The following is a 16,058-nucleotide window of genomic DNA, read 5'->3' as shown; positions in this document are numbered from 1 at the left end:
TTAAGTAGCTGAACATGTTTTCTTCAAAAACAACTTCATATCGAAGGAGTGCCTTTGATTTGACGGCCTGCACAACGACCGTTAGACCCAATGCCGTGTTTCTGCGCATGAGCTTAGCTAGTCAATGTCGCCATGATATCCCCTACAACAAGCATTACCTGGTGATTTTGCCAAGACAGACAGATATTTACCTACACAGCACCCTTAACCTTTTTTTAACTGACTACAATTTTTGTTGATTAAATCTGACTTTATAAGTGTAATGAGTAATCCAGGAATACCATGAGTTAATTGACATGATAAAACTCAAAATTATTTCGGATAAGCTCCAATCTTTTGGAAAAGCAGTTACTGCCTATATATTTTTTTACTGTTGAAACACTCCTATTTGAAAGTCAAATTCATATTACAAAAAGTTCCTAGGGTTCTGTGAACAAATTTCATGTGCTATAATTATTTTGCATTAGAAAGAAAGGGTTAGAAACCATTAGAAACCTTTTAATATCTCGCTCTCACTCGCTCTCATATCTCAGTCTCATATTACACACACAGGAAGTGAGTATATGCTCATAACAGTATACCTATTTCCTCATCATGGCCATTTGCATCTCAGCTACAGCAAACCTGTCTTGTCTTCTCTTGCCTGACGCTTCTTTCGCAGATAGAAAATGGTGAGTAGCCTACAGGCCTAAAGGTTTTCTTTACTATCTTTACTGTCTCTTCTCTAGAACTAGTCTCTTCTCCAATCTCTTCATTTATCTATCCTTTATTTATAGAAATAATATACAGTCAGGTCCATCATTTTTTGCACCCTTGATAAAGATAAACAAAAAGACAGTATAAAAGAAATACAAATACTGAGTTATATTGCATGCTCAGAAAAAGGAAATTATATTATTTTATGCTAATACAATTTCTCAAAGAAAGAGATTTTTCTTAACATGTAATACAAATTATTGGCACCCCTGTCTTCAATGGCAAGGATAATGACACTGAGTCTTTTTCTAAAAATGTTTTATGAGATTGGAGAACACGTTGGGAGGGATCTTAGACCATTCCTCCATACAGAATGTTTCCAGATCCTTAATATCCTTTGTCAGCTATTATGGACTGCCCTTTTCAATTCAAACCACATTTTTAATGGGGTCAAGTCCGGAGACTGAAATGTTGATTTTGTGGTCAATTAACCATTTTTTGTGGATTTTGATTAGTGCTTGCGGTTATTGCTTTGCTGGAAGATCCACTAGCGGCCAAGTGTCAGCCTCCTGGCAGAGGTAACCAGGTTTTTGGCTGAAATGTCCTGGTAATTGGTAAAATTCATGATGCTGTTGACCTTAGCAAGGGCCTCAGGACCAGTGGAAGTAAAATAGCCCAATAACATCAAAGATCAACCACCAGATCTGTTTTTCAATGCCAAACCCACTACTGGTGTGCGTGGAAAAATAGCTCTATGTTCATGTCATTTGACCATAGCACCGGTTCCAATCCAAGTGCCAATGCCGTTTATCAAACTGCAGACGGTGCTATGGTCAGATGACATGAAAATAGAGCTCGTTGGTAACAACAAAAAAATAAAAAATAAGCAAATGCACAAAATGACCTCAAACTTACGGTAAAATGTGGTGGTGCATCTTTGATGTTATTGGGATATTTTGCTTCCACTGGTCCTGTGGCCCTTGTTAAGGTCAACGGTAATTAACTTTACGAAGTACTTTATTTTTTAAACAAAATATTGTATTAGGATAAAATCATTAAAAATATATATTTTTTGGAGCATGCAAGATATTTGGCACCCTATTCTGTACATGGTGCATTACTTTTTAACAGGGCCTGTAGTACTCTTGTCAGAAGTAATGCACTACATAGGAAATAAGGTGCCATTTGGGGAGAAGCCTGTGCCTACCTCCTCGTGTCTGAATAGCCAAAGAGATATCCCTGTCTGTCTGATTGGTTCCACATTACTTCGCTCTACATCTGCTCTGTCTGCGTAAGACTTTGGTCAAAAGTAGTGCACTATATAGGGAATAGGGAGCCATTTGGGACTCACATTCACCCTTCTGAACAGAACTGATTAGTATTAGTATAACATCATACTGTATCTGGAGACTGTAATTGTTTAGTAAAAATATACCCCTGTTTTCTTATAGCATCATCTATGTTTGGTAGGCAGAGGCGTGTGTTTTAGCCTTGGATAATAAACTATAATCGCACACACACAGATACACACGCACACATAGAACACACGCACATAGTGGTGGTCAGTGCCGTTTAAGATTAGGGAGGACAATTTGTATTTTTTATGAGCATGGCCTTATTTCTATTACAGCATATTGAATGACTGTCATTCATTATCCATTCACCCAGTTCAATGTTACATCGCTAGGTTTATGCTACTATATGATACTCATGAGGTTGCTACAACCTAGCCTATGAATAAAAAGTTACAATGTAGATGCACACAGGTCGAGAGAAAATATTGAGGTGACAGACAGTGACACATGGACAGACATGGACAGACATTCAATACCGCCTTGCACACTCTAGACTGCATCTAGCTGATCTAGGGTGTAATCATTAGTCCAAAAGTTGAAAATTAGAGTTTATATTGGACAAAGTCAGGTATGTTTATCCCCTTTTCGTTCCGTTTGCTTCCGTTTAAGAAACATTTTTCAACAGAATCGGCGGAACGAATACACCTCTGGTCACACGTAAACACAGTTCACATTCATAGCAGCCACCTTGTATTCCTTCTCGCATCTATGCACTCTCCTCCTCTCACCCTTTCCCTTCGTTTGTGGAATCCAATGCACAACACATCAGCTCTATGTGATCAAGCAAAAAAAACTTTCCAAGCCAAACCATATCATAACTGCTACACACAGCCTACATCGTTGTCACCATATTAGCTAAAGTAACATCATAGTCAGCATAGCTAATAGTACTAATGCGTTAGTAAACCTGCTACAATCATGCACTAACTTTACAGTGCATAGTCAGATAGCAGTTTAGCAGTTACACCGGCAGGCCCCATTGGCAATACATTTGTAAAACCAAAAACGTACCTCTCCTTGGAAAATTCCCAATGTTTTGTTGGATAGTCATAGTCAGCTAGCTAACATAGCATTCCTCTCTTTGAGCGGAGTGTTTTGAGTATGCTAAACTATCTAGCTGCATTTGCTAGCTAAGTAAGTGAAACTGAAAGTGAAAAGAAATGACAATCTTTCTCTTGCTTCTCCTTCATTTAAAATGTTTTATTTGTTCAAAACTCTTCAAGTATTGTCTTTCTCTCTCTTTAAGTCAACTACTCACCACATTTTATGCACTGCAGTGCTAGCTAGCAGTAGCTTATGCTTTCAGTACTAAATTCATGGGGCTCTCGAGTGGTGCATCGGTCTAAGGCACTGCATCTCAGTGCTAGAGACATCACTACAGACCCTGGTTCAATTTCAGGCTGTATCACTATTGGCTGTGATTGGGAGTCCATTGGCCGGTGCACAATTGGCCCAGCGTCGTCCGGGGTAGGCTGTCATTGTAAATAGGACTTTGTTCTTAACTGACTTGCCTAGTTAAATAAAGGTTAAGTAAAATAATGTAAAATATTCATTCTCTGATCCTTTGCTTGTGTGGACAACATGTCAGTTCATGCTGCAAGGGCTCTGATATCTTGGAGGACATCCTCCAGAAGTTGTCATAATTACTTTGTAAGTTATGGAAGGGGGTGAGATCCTAGGTTTTGTATTGAAGTCAATGTACCCAGATGAGGACAGAAGCTAGCTGTCCTCCGGCTACACCATGGTGCTACCCTAGTGCTGTTGAGGCTACTGTAGACCTTCATTGCAAAACAGTGTGTTTTTAAATATTATTTGGTGACATGGGAATATATTTAGTATAGTTTATCTAAAAATTATAACTTTTTATTTTTATGAAATTCATTGAGGAGGATGGGTCCTCCCCTTCCTCCTCTGAAGAGCCTCCACTGCACACACCACTGCACACACATTCAAACCAAATACATTTCACATGTGGATGCAGTTATCCATTAGAACACCCTGACACACTGTTGCCACTGTGAACTATCCTTTATTGAGCTGTATTTCATCTGTCAAATTATCCAACACACACACTTCCATCACCTATCAAAACACATCCTGGGTTTCAGGTCAGTTCTCTGTAATAACATAGACGGGAATAAACGCCTTGACTTTGTGCCAGTTCAATTATGTGTTATAGACATGCTCTGGCAGTGAGAAAGCCAAGAGTGTTTTAATCGTTTTTTTTTGTACTTGTAAGTGAAGGTAAGTGATGTGAAATGTTTCCTAGTACTCATAGTTATCTAAACGTACTTGGTGATGTTGTGAAGCTTAAAATGCCAATCGAATTTCCCAAGTTTGGGATAATAAAGATCTTCTAGTCTAACTTTGTAAATCTTTTTTCTCACTTTCTTGTAGTAGCCTAATATTGTAGAGCATGCAAAGGCAGAGAGAGTAGGTATTGGCTTTACAATGTATCATAGAAGCTCTTATAAAGTCAGACATTCAACCACAGTAAAAGACTGAAGAACAAAGCCAAACGGTTTCTCTTTCATCTCTGATCTAAATAAAACTGCAATTCCTGTCAGTCTATCATGTGACTCACTGACTTCCTGGAACCTTTACAGCTGTGGTGATTGGCTGGCTCGCAGTGGGTTTCCAACCTCTGTCTTTTTCACGCACAACACACATACACACTGGCTGTGGTTTCCAACCACTGAATTTTTCCAACCCTACTCTAGTCTGTGACGTTAGAAACACATGAACACACAGACAACATAAACTTAAACTTGAACAGTGGTGGAAAAAGTATCCAATTGTCATACTTGAGTAAAAGTACAGATACCTTAATAGAAAATGACTCAAGCAAAAGTGAAAATCACCCGGTAAAAGTAAAGATAATTTGAAATAGCTTCTTAAGCAAACCAAACAACAAAATGTTTTTCTTTTTTAATCTACAGATAGCCAGGGACATACTCCAACACAATTTACAAATAATCATTTCTGTTTAGTGAGTCCGCCAGATCAAAAGGCAATAGCGATGTCCATGGATGTTCTCTTGATAAGTGTGTGAATTGGACCATTTTCCTGTCCTGCTAAGGAATCAAAATGAGTACTTTTGGGTGTCAGGCAAAATATATGGAGTAAAAAGTACATTATTTTATTTAGGAATGTAGTGAAGTAAAAGTAAAAGTTGTCAAAAATATAAGTAGTAAACTAAACTACAGACACCCCAAAAAACTACTTAAGTAGGACTTTAAAGTATTTTTACTTTAGTACTTTACCCCCCTGAACTTGAAGTAAAAATAAATAAAAAAGAATGTAACTGTGTACCACAATACAGCTCTTAGCTCCCAAATGTGTACAATAAACTCAAACTAAATGTGTCTTTTGGATTTTTATTTTTTATTAACAGGTTCCAATGGAGGTATTGAATGGGGTCCAGAAAGTTCCAGAACCCAGTCCAGAAAGTGTGAGCCTGAAGGTTCTAGATCCCAGCCCAGACAATGAAAGAACCATTCACTGTTTCGCCCACACCATGGCTGAAGACATAATATACTCAGCTACATATGAGTCCTCATCCGGGTGTCCTCCAGTCCAGGAGAGACTGGCTGAGAAGTTAGCCTCTCTGGCCATCACAGCTGCCTTGAAGGAAGCAATTAGAAGTGAGATCTTTTGGTCTAATACAAGATCTTGGTCATATTCCAACCCCAGCCCATCCTCAGATAGAAGGGAGCAGGGACTACACAATACAAGACATGAGGAGGTTCATATGCACACAGAGATGAGTGGCAACGGTGAGAAACCTCAATATAATCCCAATGTGACCATCAAGTCCCACAGCTCTGGATCATCCACCTCCACTTCACAACCCTCCAAGCACACCCACTCCTACTGCTCCTTCTTACCCCAGTCAGGGCTTCCTACAGTGGGATCACTGGACTACCCAGATGCCCCCCCAACCACCCCTCTTTTCCCAGAGATGGTCCAGAGCAGGGCTAGCTTTACCCAAAAACTAAAGGGGCGTTTGGCTAAAGAGTTCCTCCCCTCTCCCCCTCCCCCTACCCCTAAGGAAAAGCACAGCGAGGGGGGGCTCGCATTGGAGACTGTGGGGGAGGTTGAGGACAACCGGGAGGGGGAGGATTTCATGGGGCGTCTGTGGAGCTCTCTTTCTCTAGAGTGTTCTGAAAGAGAGGAAGTTTGGAAAGAAGAGGAAGAGATTGATTTACCAACAGGTATTTTGATGGACGGTTATGAAGAGCGAGGACCCCATGGAAGGAGAGCCAAGCTGATGGCATTTGTGGATGCACTATATGTGGATGCACTCTCTGATGAGATCACCACCTGGATGACAAATAACATGACAAATATTGACAACCTCTCTCTGATATGTGATCAAATGGTTGATCAAATCATCACATCCTCCATGAGTGAGGTGAGGCTGAGGAAGTACGTTGGAAGGCTGGTCTCAGATGCACTCTCCCTGGGATGGGAAGCGCAGAAGGCAGCCTCTCTCCATGACTCCCTGGTTCTCCGGCAGGAGCAGATAGGGAGAAGGGAACCAAACCCAATGGACCCTGAGGCTCATCTAATTGTCTATCCCTATCCAACCAATCCCAACCAGTCATCCAGCATCCAACTTTGTTCACCCAAAACCAATGAGATGGATCTGGATCTGACCACCAACACAGCCCACCCTCCAGCCCACTCGCCAACCTCTGTAATCAGTCAATCCTATGCTGAAGACTTGGCCCGAGCTGTGGTGAGGTGTTGTGTAATGGAAGCCTCCAGGAAGCAGTGTATGTAGCTCTCCAGGGTTGCATCCCAAATTACACCCTACTCCCTGTATGGTGGACTACTATTGACCAAATCTCTGGTCAAAAGTAATGCACTATATAGGGAATATATGTCGTTTTCCAGGCTGGTTGGACAGTGTTGGACGGCCTGGTGGTAAAAAAAAACTAACTGACCCCAAGAGGGCGACATTAGAGTAATAAACAGCTCCTGAAGAAAGTGTTGGAGATGGAAAACAGTTGGTAATGTCAAAACTGATGACCTTGATGTAAGACACAACTATAGCTATAGCTCATGTTTACATGAGCTATAGACCTAATTAGGAATGGACTTTGAATTTGCTAACTTCTGATGATATTGCCACAAGGTTGGAGTTAGTGGTCAAAATGACATGCTACTATTGCCAGAACCGATGAGGTTGATGTACATGGGCTATAACCTAAACACAAAATTAAGAATGCATTGTTTATGTATAATTGCTTTCTGACAATATTCCCTGCCACAAGGTTAGAGTTAGTGGTCAGACAATGTTGTCGTGCACGTGAACCTGAACCATAACTTGAACTGAAAGAGAATGACAATTGACAATGTTTGCCTCTTCATTAATTCACATAGAAGTAGTCCATTTCAACCCCTTCAATATGCATACTATAAACAGACCAATCTCATCTTGTCACCTCTTATTATCTTTGGTTGATGCAAAAAAAACAAGCATGTCGGGGCGCACAAACTACCCATCACCGGATTACTTTCGATTTCTAGAAAGTGTTTTACTCAATTATTTCGCTCACCTATGATGTGATTAATTATAAATAGTAATTGCTATTAGCTAATTCATTTTGTAGTTTCTGTCAGCCGAGAGTTATAAAAATATGACCGCTTGTGATATATCAATCTTTCCTCAGTTAGCGCTAGGACAAATGTAACCTACATTTATCCGGTTTGGATGAATGTGTTATGCTGTAGCTACTTCTGTGAATGTCTGAACATTGCATCCAAAAATAAACTGTTCAGATTCTGGACATAACTTTGTAAGGACTGTGTTTGTGTAAATAGTTTCTGAAAAAAAGTGTGGCCAGCTCAAATTCTGATTGTTGCGTGATTCGAAATTTAAGTTTCCAAATACGTGTTCTAATCACACCGGTTTGATTGTATGCTACAGGGAAGGTGGAAAGGTTAATAACAGTAAATACAAAATGCTTAATAAATATGTGACTGGTGAATTGTATGAGTCAGTGCCTGGGCCCAAGCACGTACTGGGCCCAAATATACTGTATTATAATAAAAAAATTATCCAACCACAGGAGCACGCTCTCAATGTTCAAAATACACCAAAGAGAATAATCTAGCCACAGAGGGTCAAAAATAACTGTGGATTAAGTTTTATTACAAGCACATACAGGTATCTGCCAAAATTAAGAAAACAACAAGTGTCTTAAAAGGGTGTTGCGCCACAACAAGCTGCCAGAACAGCTTCAATGCACCTTGGCATAGATTCTACTAGTGGATCTAAGCCATGCCAGGAAAATACACCCCACTTTTATTTAAAAAAAGAAGCCCCCTGGTTTATGATTTCTTAACCCGGCCCTGGGAGAGAGTGGGAGTAAGGATGAGGTCAGTGTGTGTGTTTTTTCTCTCTCTGTTCAGCTTGTGTTAGGGTGTGTGTGTGTGTGTGTGTGTGTGTGTGTGTGTGTGTGTGTGTGTGTGTGTGTGTGTGTGTGTGTGTGTGTGTGTGTGTGTGTGTGTGTGTGTGTGTGTGTGTGTGTGTGTGTGTGTGTGTGTGTGTGTGTGTGTGTGTGTATTTGGGTGGAGAAAGGGAGGCATATTGAGACGACAAGAAAACTCTGACTAGAAAAACAAGTGATTTTAGTGTGAAATCCAAACTCCTGGGTTGCAGTTGAATCAGTTAAGTTAACCTGTAGTGGACTTGTGATATTCGTTTCTGTTTCTTCTGACCAGAAGTAGCAGGCGCTCCGTGTCACGCATCTTGGGTCAATATCTGTTTTTTGCTTTGCTCTAAGGAATAGGGGCACCTTTGAAAGGAGTGATTTCTGGGGTAGTCTTAAGTCCCATTCTCCTTATAATATGAGCTTTGTTTCCAGAAGGTATCAACATCGTCAATAAATGATACACTTACAGAGCTGCAATAGTCTCGTAGCCAGTTATGGAGTGCTAAAAGTCTGCTGAACCATTCAATGCCATGATTTAGGGAGGGCAGCGGGACAGATATGATGGGGCGTTTGTTGGGGGTCAAACAGTTACCCAATCAGTAATTTAAAATCCATCTTCAGCTGTTATGAGCTGCCCTTCATAATGTCATTGCATCAAACATGAACTATGATTGATTCAGTTTCCTGATGCTGGTTTAAAATGTTTGGGAACAGCTTATTGATGTCCTGTACTTTTGCTTCAGGGACTAAGACATTTCTCACTATTGAATTGCCCAATACAACTGCCAGAGAAGGGAATGGCGAAATCCGCCCAGTCCCACCTCTTACACAATTAGTTGAGTTTTTCACGGGCCCACGAGAAGCAGGAAAGTGTACGCGCGCTGCTCCCGGCGAAAGGTCCAGACCTCCCACTGCAGGTAGTGCCCCGTCAGATCCAGAGAGAGGAAAAGGAGCCCAACCCGACAACGAAGCCTCTGCTGGAGTTGGAGTCAGCACCACCATCGCAGACACAGGCAATCCCAGCAACTTCCGTTGCCGACAGAGATGGCCGCAGATGGAGCGGTCCTCTGGTCAGGCTCCGTGGACGGGCACATCGCGCACCGCTCCCGAGTACACTACTCGCCAATGTCCAGTCTCTTGACAACAAGGTAGATGAAATCCGAGCAAAGGTTGCCTTCCAGAGAGACAGAGATTGTAACGTTATTTTTTTCACAGAAACATGGCTCACTCGGAATATGTTGTCAGAGTCGGTACAGCCACCTGGTTTCTTCACGCATCGCGCCGACAGAAACAAACATCTTTCTGGTAAGAAGAAGGGCGGGGGTGTATGCCTTATTATTAACGAGACGTGGTGTGATCATAACAACATACAGGAACTCAAGTAATTTTGTTAACCTGACCTAGAATTCCATACAATCAAACGCCGACCGCATTATCTACCAAGATAATTCTCTTCGATTATAATCACAGTCGTGTATATCCCCCCAAGCAGACAAATCGAAGACCCTGAAAGAACTTCATTGGACTTTATGTAAACTGGAAACCACATATCCTGAGGCTGCATTTATTGTAGCTGGGGATTTTAACAAGGCTAATCTGAAAACAAGGCTCCCTAAAATTTATCAGCATATCGAATGCGCGACCCGGGCTGGTAAAACCCTGGATCATTGTTATTCTAACTTTCGCTACGCATACAAAGCCCTCCCCTGCCCTCCTTTCGGAAAATCTGACCACGACTCCATTTTGTTGCTCCCAGCCTATAGACAGAAACTAAAACAGGAAACGCCTGTGCTCAGGTCTGTTCAACGCTGGTCCGACCAATCGGATCCCACGCTTCAAGATTGCTTCGATCACGTGGACTGGGATATGTTCCGCATAGCGTCAGACAATAACATTGATGAATACGCTGATTCGGTGAGCGAGTTAATTAGCAAGTGCATCAGTGATGTTGTACCCACAGCGACTATTAAAACCTTCCCCAACCAGAAACCGTGGATTGATGGTAGCATTCGCGCAAAACTGAAAGCGCGAAGGCGACCGGAAACATGACCGAAAACAAACAGTGTAGCTATTCCCTCCGCAAGGCAATCAAACAAGCTAAGCGTCAGTATAGAGGCAAAGTAGAGTCACAATTCAACGGCTCAGACACGAGAGGTATGTGGCAGGGTCTACAGTCAATCACGGACTACAAAAATAAAACCAGTCCCGTCGCGGACCACAATGTCTTGCTCCCAGACAAACTTAACAAATTCTTTGCTCGCTTTTAGGACAATACAGTGCCACCGACACGGCCCGCTACCAAAACCTGCGGGCTCTCCTTCACTGCAGCCACCATGAGTAAAACATTTAAACGTGTTAACCCTTGCAAGGCTGCCGGCAAAGACGGGATCCCTAGCCGCGTCCTCAGAGCATGCGCAGACTAGCTGGCTGGTGTGTTTACAGACATATTCAATCAATCCTTATCCCAGTCTGCTGTTCCCACATGCTTCAAGAGGGCCACCATTGTCCCTGTTCCCAAGAAAGCTAAGGTAGCTGAGCTAAATGACTATCCCCCGTAGCACTCACTTCCGTCATCATGAAGTGCTTTGAGAGACTAGTCAAGGACCATATCACCTCCACCCTACCTGACACCCTAGGTCTCGACCCCGCCTTGTGCAACTGGGTCCTGGAGTCCTGACAGGCTGCCCACATTTACATTTACATTTAAGTCATTTAGCAGACGCTCTTATCCAGAGCGACTTACAAATTGGAAAGTTCATACATATTCATCCTGGTCCCCCCGTGGGGAATGAACCCACAACCCTGGCGTTGCAAGCGCCATGCTCTACCAACTGAGCCACACGGGACCACACGGGACCACCCCCAGGTGGTGAGGGTAGGAAACAACATCTCCACCCAGCTGATCCTCAACACTGGGGCCACACAAGGATGTGTTCTCAGCCCTCTCCTGTACTCCCTGTTCACCCATGAATGCGTGGCCATGCACGCCGCCAACTCAATCATCAAGTTTGCAGACAACACTACAGTGGTAGGCTTGATAACCAACAATTGCGAGACGGCCTACAGGGAGGAGGTGAGGGCCCTCGGAGTGTGGTGTCAGGAAAATAACCTCACATTCAATGTCAACAAAACAAAGGAGATGATCGTGGACTGCAGGAAACAGCAGAGGGAGCACCCCCCTATCCACATCGATGGGACAGTAGTGGAGAAGGTGGAAAGTTTTAAGATCCTCGGCGTACTGAAATGGTCCACCCACACAGACAGCGTGGTGAAGAAGTTGCAGAAGCGCCTCTTCAACCTCAGGAGGCTGAAAAAAGTTGACTTGTCATCAAAAACACTCACAAACTTTTACAGATGCACAATCGAGAGCATCCTGTCGGGCTGTATCACCGCCTGATACGGCAACTGCTCCGCCCACAACCGGAAGGCTCTCCAGAGGGTAGTGAGGTCTGCACAACGCATCTCCGGGGGCAAACTACCTGCCCTCCAGGACACCTACACCATCCGATGTCACAGGAAGGCCAAAAAGATCATCAAGGACAACAACCACCCGTGCTACTGCCTGTTCACCCCGCTATCATCCAGAAGGCGAGGTCAGTACAGGTACATCAAAGCTGGGATCGAGAGACTGAAAAACAGCTTCTGTCTCAAGGCCATCAGACTGTTAAACAGCCATCACTAACATTTAGTGGCTGCTGACAACATACTGACTCAATCTCTAGCCACTTTAATAATTAAAAATTGGATGTAAAAAATGTATCACTAGCCACTTTAAACAATGCCACTTTATATAATATTTACATAACCTACATTACTCCATCTTATATGTATATACTGTACTCTATACCATCTACTGCATCTTGCCTATGCCGTTTGGCCATCGCTCATCGAAATATTTTTATGTACATATTCTTAGTCATTCCTTTACACTTGTGTGTATAAGGTAGTTGTTGTGAAATTGTTAGATTACTTGTTAGATATTACTGCATGGTTTGGAACTAGAAGCACAAGCATTTCACTACACTCGCTTAAACATCTGCCAACAATGTGTATGTGACAAATAAAATTTGATTTGATTTTTGACTTGATGATGGCGCAGGTAGATCAGGCACCGGTGCAGCTAAGCTATTATTTTTGATGTCAATCTGCTCCGAACCTCTCACAGTTACTCCCGTCTGCTTAGCAGCATGCTGCTGCCTTCGGTTTCCTTGGCAGGCAAGTTCCAGGTAGCACAGGCCATCCAGATAGGGACAGATGACAAGGCGTCGTTGAGAAAGACAAACATTATTCTCCATAAATTTGCACAGAATTGAGAATTGTGTTTTAAGCATAGCCGCATTGGAACTAAGGATTGTTAATACTGTCCTGAACAAGTGCGTAATAAACAGAGCTTCTACAGTGCTGGAAATGTTCGTTAGCTATTCCAGGCTAAGCGGGCTCCATTGCAACCTAGCTATGGCCGGCCGGGATGTCCTTGTCCCATTGCTCTCTAGCGACTCCTGTGGTGGGCCGGGAGCATGCATGCTGACACGGTCACCAGTCGTACAGTGTTTCTTCTGACACATTGGTGAGGCTGGCTTCTGGGATAAGCGAGTAGTGTGTCAAGAAGCAGTGCGGCTTAGCAGGGTCGTGTTCTGGAGGACACATGGCTCTCGATATTCGCCTCTCCCTAGTCAGTACGTGAGTTGCAGCGATGGGACAAGACTGTAACTACCAATTGGATATCATGAAGTTGGGGAGAAAAGGGTTAAAACATGTATACAATTATTTCCCTTCACTGGAACTAAGGGGCCTAGCCAGAAACAGACTATTATTCCTCCTCCACCAAACTTTACAGTTGGCACTATGCACTTGGGCAGGTAGCGTTCTCCTGGCATCCGCCAAACTCAGATTCGTCCATTGGACAGCCAGATGGTGAAGTGTGAGTCATCACTCCAGAGAATGCTTTTCCACTGCTCCAGAGTCCAATGGCGACGAGCTTTACACCACTCCGACCGACACTTGGCATCGCGCATAGTGATCTTAGGCTTGTTTGCAGCTGCTCGGCCATGGAAACCCATTTCATGAAGCTCAATACGAACAGTAATTGTGCTGACATTTTTTCCTGATGCAGTTTGGAACTTGGTAGTGAGAGTTGGAACCGAGGACAGAAGATTTTTTATGCGCTATGTGCTTCAGCACTCGGTGGTCCCCATTCTGTGCGCTTGTGTGGCCTACCACTTCACTGCTGAGCCGTTGTTGCTTTTAGACATTTCCACTTCACAATAACAGCACTTACAGTTGACCGTGGCAGCTCTAGCGGGGCAGACATTTGAAGAACTGATTTGTTGGAAAGGTGGCATCCTATGATATTGCCACGTTGAAAGTCACTGAGCTCTCCAGTAAGGCCATTCTACTGCCAATGGAGATTGCATGACTGTGTGGTCGATTTTATACACCTGTCAGCAACGGGTGTGGCTGAAATAGCCAAATCCACTCATTTGAAGGGGTGTTCACATACTTTTGTATATATTGTGCATGCCATGTTCATTTGATATCGCAGTGAGAGTGACTAACAAAATCAATGGGGGCCCCCTAGAGGTCAGGGTCTTGTGTGTCTGGTCAGTAATTCAGCCATGATTACGAGAAGGTTTAGATTGCTGGCTAGACTAATTTACCTAGCAATCTATAAAGTGCTGACATGGGCTAATTGAGTGACTGTCAGTGACTGACATACAGTAAAAAGAGAAAAACTGCTGATGCACTACCAAATTTCCAAATTGCACGTTGTGTATTCTACTATACTAACTAACAGTAAGCTGAACATACTTTTTGAGTTGGGGGGCCCCCTAGCGGGGTAGCTGCTTATGTCGGTTATGCCTACAAACGGCACTGTGTGCGTCCGGTGTGTGTGTGTGTGGCTAAGGTATGTTTTTGTGTGTGTGTGTGTGTGTGTGTGTGTGTGTGTGTGTGTGTGTGTGTGTGTGTGTGTGTGTGTGTGTGTGTGTGCGCGCATGTTTGGCTGAGGTGTGTTTCTGCCTGCCTGCGTGCATGCGTGCGCGCGTGTGTGTCTGATGTATTCCCCCAACTCAGATATCTAACATGGCAGGAATGTAGATTGTGAACTTTTGCCTCCCACATTTGGCCACGGGCAGCCCCTTCCGCGGGACACAATACGGACAGGAACATACACACACACACATAGGCAGAAACATACACACATGCGAAATATATAAACAAAGAGGATATATAGACGGATACATGCACAGAGTTTCAGAAGCGTAGTCTTCAACAACGTTGATTCAACAAGTGTGTACCCAGTGGATAGTGTAGTGGTAGCCTATCTACTGTGCAACTGGGACTGCAGAAAATTATCAATGTATGTAATCCACATGTGTTACTATACAGACAAAAAGGAGTGTGTGTTCACACTGTATTTCACCTGTAAACTGCCTGGATGGAAAAATAGGTGATTGCAAAGTTAAACAAACCATACAACTCTATGCACGAGGGACAGATGCAACGTTTGGTAACAAAATGATGGCAGAAACAGCACAAACCTTCCTTGTTACCGAACTTTGCATGTGCACTGTTCAAGTAAATGTGTTTTTGTTACATTTTCCGTGGAAATTATTTAAGGTAGTCCTTGTGCATAGAGTTCTATGATTTATTTAACTTTGCAATCATGTGTTTTTGTTTGACATACATTTTAAAGGGTAAAATCTGAGTCTCAGTATCACTCTGTTACTGTGGAATTGCCCAGTAGAGCAAGCAAGCACTTCTCTCTCTCTCTCACACACTCACTCACTCACTCACTCACTCACTCACTCACTCACTCACTCACTCACTCACTCACTCACTCACTCACTCACTCACTCACTCACTCACTCACTCACTCACTCACTCAGGTATACATTAAAAGCCTGACTCAAGAAAAGGTACATTTGTCTCTCAGAGACATATACTGTATATAATTTCATCTCTGTAGGTCATTGGTTCAAACATTTTTTTTTTCGAGTCCCCCTATCATTTGAATCAAATGATTGCAGCCAGCTCTGTCATATGAATGTCTGAATGGTTTATTGTTGCTCTTCAACGCAACCATGTTGAACATCTCTGTGAAGAGTTTATTTCTCCTTTGACATCAGCAGCAGACCTGTGGTTTCACCTCTTTACAGGGATGGGAGCATAAAAGCGACAGGGCTTTCCTTCCCCTGCTTCCAGGAATTATGAGAGAGAGATGTCACACTAATTTGGAGAGGTAGAGAGGAATAGGCCAGCCATACTTGTTTGGAAAAGGGATCACCACACATCTGTGTACTACTATGAAGTGTACGGATCAAAGTACCTGTGCCAAACTATTTGGGCGAGAAAACACCCAAAACAACTGACCTTAGATTAGTCAGTGTCTGTGTCTGGATATGATTTATTCATAAACCTAGGCTACTCCCTTTCTCCCAGGGCTCTGTTCGGTCAGTCGGTCGTATAACAACGTTTGAGGGGGAGGGGTCCTCAGTATCAGGGCTGTCTGTCTGGCGGGGTCCCAAAACCACTGTCTCCCCCACAATCTGTCTCCCATCTCAAT

The 16,058-nt window shown here is 43.1% G+C and overlaps 1 protein-coding gene across 1 annotated transcript; it reads left to right on the top strand.

Annotated features, from left to right (window-relative positions):
• The first annotated feature begins 583 nt into the window (after window positions 1–583).
• Window positions 584–7,859, top strand: LOC139534272 (uncharacterized). Its single transcript, XM_071333301.1, has 2 exons — window positions 584–671; window positions 5,446–7,859. Exons 1-2 carry the CDS (start codon window positions 669–671, stop codon window positions 6,835–6,837), a joined length of 1,395 nt encoding a protein of 464 aa, XP_071189402.1. The 5' UTR covers window positions 584–668; the 3' UTR covers window positions 6,838–7,859.
• Window positions 7,860–16,058: the final 8,199 nt, after the last annotated feature.

Source organism: Salvelinus alpinus, chromosome 11, assembly GCF_045679555.1.
Source record: "Salvelinus alpinus chromosome 11, SLU_Salpinus.1, whole genome shotgun sequence".
NCBI lineage: Eukaryota > Metazoa > Chordata > Actinopteri > Salmoniformes > Salmonidae > Salvelinus > Salvelinus alpinus.
Note: the sequence above shows the minus strand (reverse complement) of the source record. Positions and strands in the feature narration are given on the sequence as shown.